This window comes from Hyposmocoma kahamanoa, unplaced genomic scaffold (genome assembly GCF_003589595.1).
Source record: "Hyposmocoma kahamanoa isolate Upper Pololo Valley unplaced genomic scaffold, ASM358959v1 100034, whole genome shotgun sequence".
Classification (NCBI taxonomy): domain Eukaryota; kingdom Metazoa; phylum Arthropoda; class Insecta; order Lepidoptera; family Cosmopterigidae; genus Hyposmocoma; species Hyposmocoma kahamanoa.
This window is the reverse complement of record NW_020653205.1, coordinates 1-6,392: the sequence shown is the minus strand read 5'-3', so window position 1 is coordinate 6,392 and position 6,392 is coordinate 1. Positions and strand designations below refer to the sequence as shown.

At 39.9% G+C, this 6,392-nt stretch overlaps 2 protein-coding genes across 2 annotated transcripts; both read left to right on the top strand.

Annotated features, from left to right (window-relative positions):
- The first annotated feature begins 430 nt into the window (after window positions 1-430).
- Window positions 431-1,547, top strand: LOC113229217. Its single transcript, XM_026462745.1, has 2 exons — window positions 431-809; window positions 920-1,547. The coding sequence occupies exons 1-2, from the start codon at window positions 446-448 to the stop codon at window positions 1,186-1,188; spliced, it is 633 nt and encodes a 210-aa protein (XP_026318530.1). The 5' UTR covers window positions 431-445; the 3' UTR covers window positions 1,189-1,547.
- Window positions 1,548-4,292: 2,745 nt separating this feature from the next.
- On the top strand, window positions 4,293-6,383 carry LOC113229223 (the record flags this gene model as incomplete). Its single annotated transcript, XM_026462753.1, has 5 exons — window positions 4,293-4,334; window positions 4,448-4,537; window positions 4,926-5,060; window positions 5,177-5,353; window positions 6,147-6,383. Coding segments are annotated over exons 1-5 (681 nt in total), but the record flags the coding sequence as incomplete, so codon positions are not given.
- Between the last annotated feature and the right edge of the window lie 9 nt (window positions 6,384-6,392).

Genomic DNA, 6,392 nt, shown 5'->3' with positions numbered 1-6,392 from the left:
AAATTGTTCCTGTCTCACCACACGTCGCCAACCAGATGATATCCCAACTACCTCACTGCACAACCAACCTAATATGAGAAAGGTGTCGCGTCTGTTGTGGAAATATTCAATTTTTAAATTTCGGCCGCGCTCGTGTACGAGGGTAAAAGAAAAATAAGAAAAATTGTTGCTGTTGGATGATGTACTTCGGAAGGGTTTCGACACTACGTCTAGATATAATTGCGCCACTCGTGTAGATATCGACGCCCGCAGTGCGCCTGTTGACGCAACCGTCAAACTCGCGTGCGCACACGCACGCCGACACCGTCACTCGGGCTAATACAATTAAATAAGGCTGTGGCAATTTTCCACTCAATTAGCCTTATAAATTTCAACCCATTAATCTGTAATTACCAGCGCTTCATTACTTTGTGACTAATCGTTGTTTCTTTTTGGTTTCACCAAAATGCGATTACACGCTTCGTTGTTAGTGGTGTTTTATTTTTTGCACTGCAAAGGACATTCCGTGCCGGATACTTTGAAATCCGAATTATTATCGACGCCGAAAGGAACGAGTCCGGGGAGGGAGCCTCCGCCCGGCGAAGATTTGGAGCGAGAGGGCTCGGAGAGGGCAGAGCCTCTGCCGGTCTCGCGGCGGGAGGCCGACACGTCGCCGGGCGCGATACCGGCGCGCACCAGTCCCGGCCGCAGGTACCCGGACCCGGGCTTCAAGGACATACCCAAGTTCAGCTACCCGGAAAGCTACCGGGACTACGTTTACCGCGACCTGAGCAAGAGTGTCAAAGAAACGTTCCTTCTTCTCACCGTTCGTGAGTATGACGTCGTCGGCGTCGGATCGCTTTAGCTTTATTCAATTGCAAAATAATATTTAGATATCTGAAGTAGATACTTCTGTATAGGCAGCGAGCGTTTGTTGCAGACCCGTCGTGCTACCTCAAAGGAGGCTCCTGCATAAAGATGGTGGAGTGCCGCAACATGGATAAGCTGTACATCTCGCGCACGTGCTACCGTGACGACCTGGTGTGCTGCTACGACAGATATAATCAATTCCACGGCGCGGAATTCGACACTAAAACTAGTACCGCCCTGACGCCCACCACCAAGCCTATGAAGAGTACCACAACCAATAAATCCACGAAGCCGGCCACTTCGGAGGCACACAGCGAAACCTCTCACGTCAACACATAACCTCGGTCGCCCGATGAGACCACGCCCGCACCTTAGCCTTCGGCACGCTAATAAACTCTTGAGCTATTAGATTACTTTCCTTCAACTTGACGTTTCCGTTCTGGCTCGTTCGTTGGTTGAGTGGGAATTAAACAGGTGATAAGATTAGTGTCATACTTACTAGTAGCAAATAGAAATAGAAACCATTTAATGTAACGCTACATTATTAAAAGAAACACAAAAACAAAGACTAATATACATTGACCTACCAATAAATGGACGTCGGGTTCGCGCTAAAAAGTCTCCGCACCTGTAGGGCGTTAAAATCGCATATAGAGCGTCAATCACGCAATAGTCTTCCTTTGTTCGAGTGACAGCGCTGTTGTCAATCATGCAGTACCAATAATAATAACTTGTAAAAATTTCTGCAGTAAAGTGTGAAAACAGGATTTTGTATCATATTTTCACTAAAGAAATATATTGTGTTATCATAGTTGTCATTTAAAAGTGTTATTTTGTACAGTTTTATAGTATTTCATTTATATATAACAGAAAATATAAATTACAAAAGCACACGAAATAATGAAATAGCTAACTGTCCTTTTTCTACTCATTGCATGCGCAAAAGATGGAAAGAGATCCATTACGTCAGTTTCAAGAAGCTTATATAAACTTCTTGGTCATTTTCAATTGTTCGAACCACAAGCGATTGAAATATTTAGAACAAAGAAACTGTAGAGTTGCTTTGATTTTAATCCTATTTTTAAAATGATTTTTTTATCAAACGTTAGCAATAACTAACAAAATATTGTTGTACTCGTTACGGCATGGGATTACCTATCAGAAGTCAGAAAATACGTTGCCCGAAATAACATTAGCTCGAATTTTCATAATGTGTTTTTACGAAGATTACAAAACAAAAGCTAATTTTGTCTATGTAAAAAGCATCAAAATTACTCGAAAGCGTAACGGTTTCGTTATAAATCGGAATTACGGATATTTGAGTTTACGTTTACTTAGAATATCTGTACATTTCTTATAGTACACGCTTATTTTCATATTTGTAGTAATATTTGTATGTATGTATCTACCCAACTCTTTATTATATCTTTAAGTGAATTTGTACAAAATTCGACATAATAAAATATATATAAAAATTAATTACTATTTACGAGAAAGGCGAGAATTCCATTACTCTTGTGTTCAAGTAATTTTCAGTCGAAGCTAAATATGGTGCATTTTGTTAAGTTTCCAGTAGAAGCTGAAAATGGTATTTTTGGGCCCTTAAATTGTTGTAAGCAAATACTGCTGTTGTAGGCAGGACTGCAATGACGTTACAATTCAAATTAAATGTTTTAGTTTTTTGTATTTCGTTACATGTCACTACGTTTGTATAGGTTAACCTCGGACATTTTTTTCCTGGTTTTTGTATTAGACCCGATGTCCATTTGTTGGTAGGTCATTGCTAATATAACTAGAACAGAAATAACACAAAAAACAGCCTAAAAACATTTAAACAACAAGTTACAATACTATACTGACATGTGTGCGGCTGTGGCGTGTACAAAAGGAAATAGTTTTCAACGGGCCCGTCCGTCCCGAAACTGAAAAAAAAAATAGTAATAGTAAGAGCTGTGTCAGCTCACTAGGAAAACAGTTATGTCTCCATGGAGAGGTCGACGGTTAGGAATCTCTGTGGCGGCACGTATATAACACCTAACTTGTGCACATGCGTCATGTTTATGTTCCCACTCCCTCTTCCTAACTCTTGCTTTTTTCTTACTCTCTCTAATCTAAACTTCCACTTCACAAACCATGGTCGTTGTTTAGAAATATAAACGCAAATAAAGTATTTACGTACTCTTTCTCCTTTTCGTCTGTGGTATTTATTATTTGGTACAAATTTGGTTGTAATTTGCTTACGCCATTGTATGGCTCGCTAGTATGCGTACATGCGTACTAAAAACAGAGCATAATCGAGTCATCGAACATGCCATGTCAATTAATTAGTAACTATAATTTTTTTTTAAAGTTCAAACTGTATGTGAAAGGAGCATGCATGAAATCCATTTACTTTTACGTAACAGTGATTTTATAAGTACAGATAGCAAAATATCATCATTCCGGGAACGATTTATAAAATTTAAATAAAAATATAAGAAATTTAACAATTGTTTCATTTTTATTACAATACAATAGCGTACACATACAAAATATATTTATTTAAAAAAATTAAATAGTATAAAATATACAATTGACCAAAAATAAATAGACTTTGTTGACAATTTTCATATTTTAAAGTGTAAAAGCATAATAGCCCATAGCAAAATATCGGTGATTTTTTAAATTAAATTACTATATAATATAGTGAACTCAATATATATTTTGTAATACTATATTATTACCTAAGATATCGTGATGTTACCTTATATGTATATAATAATTGCCTTATTTATGTGTTGTTCCCGTGATGACGAAAATGTTATTACGTCAGTTATACGTCGTTTAATCTCAAAACTTTAGCGTTCTTGCATTGACTTTTTCTCTTTGGAGTACCTACATAAGAAGAAAATTGCTTTTTTATTACTTTATTTTTATTTTCGAGACCTTCCATATCTGTTATAAATAAATTTCAAGCTTTAATTTGGAGCGACATTTCAAGCAAAAATCATTCGGTTACTTGCGAAACTTTTAATTCAAAAATCATTTATTGAAAGGAATAGCCGTTCCAGGAATACTATACTATAGCCATTCAAACGTTTTCTAAATGACCATTCCCTAAATGATATTTGCAAATATTAGCTTTTTCCATTTTGTTGCCCGTTATTTTAGTTGAATTTTTTCAAGGTCAATGTGAAGTAATCACGATGAAGTATGAACTGCATTAATCAAGAAATCATTTTTTAAATGTTCTCAGCAACGACATACATTCCCGGAATATGAAAAGATACATACCATTTGAATATTAACTAATATATGCAAGAACACAAGTGGCAGCCACTCATACCACTGTTTCTGACAGAATCAGCACACTAGCGCTTACCGCGCGTTCAAATAGCATTTTGATCTATTTGAACCGCGTTCACTGAGTGTCGCTTACGCCCGAGTATCAGTTTTTATGCGCGATGAAGAAACTGAATGATACTCCTGAAGGCGCTGGATTTAAAGTTCATTTATTTATTTATTGTTTAGCAACATGTACTGTACTCGTGTATGCGATATTGCTCACTACCCGTACACACTTAAAAAACTAATAGAGTTTTGTTATCTGTTGCCACAGATATCTCTGTACGAAGGCTCGTGGGACCTGGCGAGCGCATGCGCCGCTCTGCTTACTAAATGCGACGTGCCGCTCGAGGACCAACTCGACGTAAGTTCGACGTCGACCGTTCATTGTTTTCGCTACTGATGTCCATTATTTGTTATGTTTTTATGTGCACCTTGATGGTGAAACAAATCTGGCTATCGTGTCGCACCGTTTATATAATAGGAATCTGTACATATGGCATACATTTTTTCACACGTGCAGTTGACGCGCGTTAACGTGATTCATACGAGATTTAGTCGCAGCCAGTAAAACTTTGCACACATTATTTAATTTAGTGGCGTCGCCGTGAAACGCGCGTTGTTTGCGCGTAGACGATTCCGACGAATACGGCATATTATGGCTGGTGTCACGTATGTACGTTATTTTTTTAAATCTACTTTTCGAATTTATTGAGTCCGCTGCTGTAGGTGTCTCGATTTGATTGGCGCAGGACGACATCTGGCTGGACTTGTCGGAGGAGTCCGTGCAGCGCAGCCCGCCGCTGCTGGCGTTGCTGCCCTGCTGCCTCGCCGACGTGCCGCTCGCGCACAACATCACGCTCATCATCCGTAGGATCATTGACAAGGTGATAAAGTTCGGATTGGTGCTGTATTGTTAAGTTTCTTACTTACTTACAGAGTAACTTACTACAGAGTTTCACTACAACACGTTTTGTTTTTAAAGTAATTTTTCATCGTACAGGCGTCAATAAAAGTGCTTAACGAAGTGTCTGTGGTGGAGGTAGTGGTGCGCTCCATCCGAGCCATCGGGCAGATGGAGGACGAGACTTTCGAGGGACGACATCTCTTGTTGGAAGATCTATACGAACTGCTCAACAGAATCGCCATTAAGGCGCTTTCTTCGCCACAGGGCACGCAGGTCAGTGAATTAATGTATGAGTATGTGTATATCCAGAAAGTAGTATCTTGATCATTTGATATCTATTAAAGGAACCAGTCAGGATTGTGTCCGCAGTCTCGGTATCGGTTTTTATTAGAGTTGCAACTAATATTCGGTTACTATTCGACTTATTCGGCAATATTGAGTATAGAATCGGACTATTGAATCACTTGTCGGCCGAATACCTAGAACAGGAGGAACAAATTAGAAAAAATAAAGTAAATTATCATTTATATATACCTAATATTAGTGCTGGACGCACTACGGACTGTTAATTTTAAGAAATCATAATTTTTTCGCTTATTTACCTAAGTTATCAAAGGAAATGTAACATAACTAAGTCGTTATTCTAAGAAATCAATAATAAGGTAACAAATCAAATGAAAGTATCTATTTAGCATGTAGTTCAGACATGATTTTACGCTAACAAATCAACCAAGAACTTGTATTTCAAATTAAAATAAAATTAGGTTTTTTTTAATTGAAGTAAAGTAATTGATTATTTTCTTAATTGAGATTAAAGCTTAAAAATTTAATTACATTTTTGTTTCATTGTAGTAAAAGCGGAATGAACGTCGGCCTATTCGCCGTGACCTTTTTATCTCGTGCCGCTATTGTTCGGTAGTCACAATGACGTGGCACGAACGTACTTAATAAATAAATGTATTATTCATTTACGCGTCGAGGTGAGCGCGCGATTTTGTTATCGACGCAATGAATTACGTGCGCCAATTCGCGGCCTCGAGCGACGGACCAAAAGAAACGCCCGCAGACGATCGCCGACGCGCACCACCTGCTGGCGTACGTGGAGGCCAGCGGCGGCGAGGGCGCGGCGCGCGCGGCGCGGCTGGCGCAGCTGGCGCTGTTCGCGGCGCAGCTCGACCACCTGGAGCGGCGGCTGCGCTCGGCCTGCGCGGCGCACAGCAAGTACGCCAACTACTTCAGCACGGGTGAGCGCGGCGGCCGGCGCGGGCGCGTGCGCCGGCCGCCGCTCACCGCCGCCGTCGCAGTGCTGGCG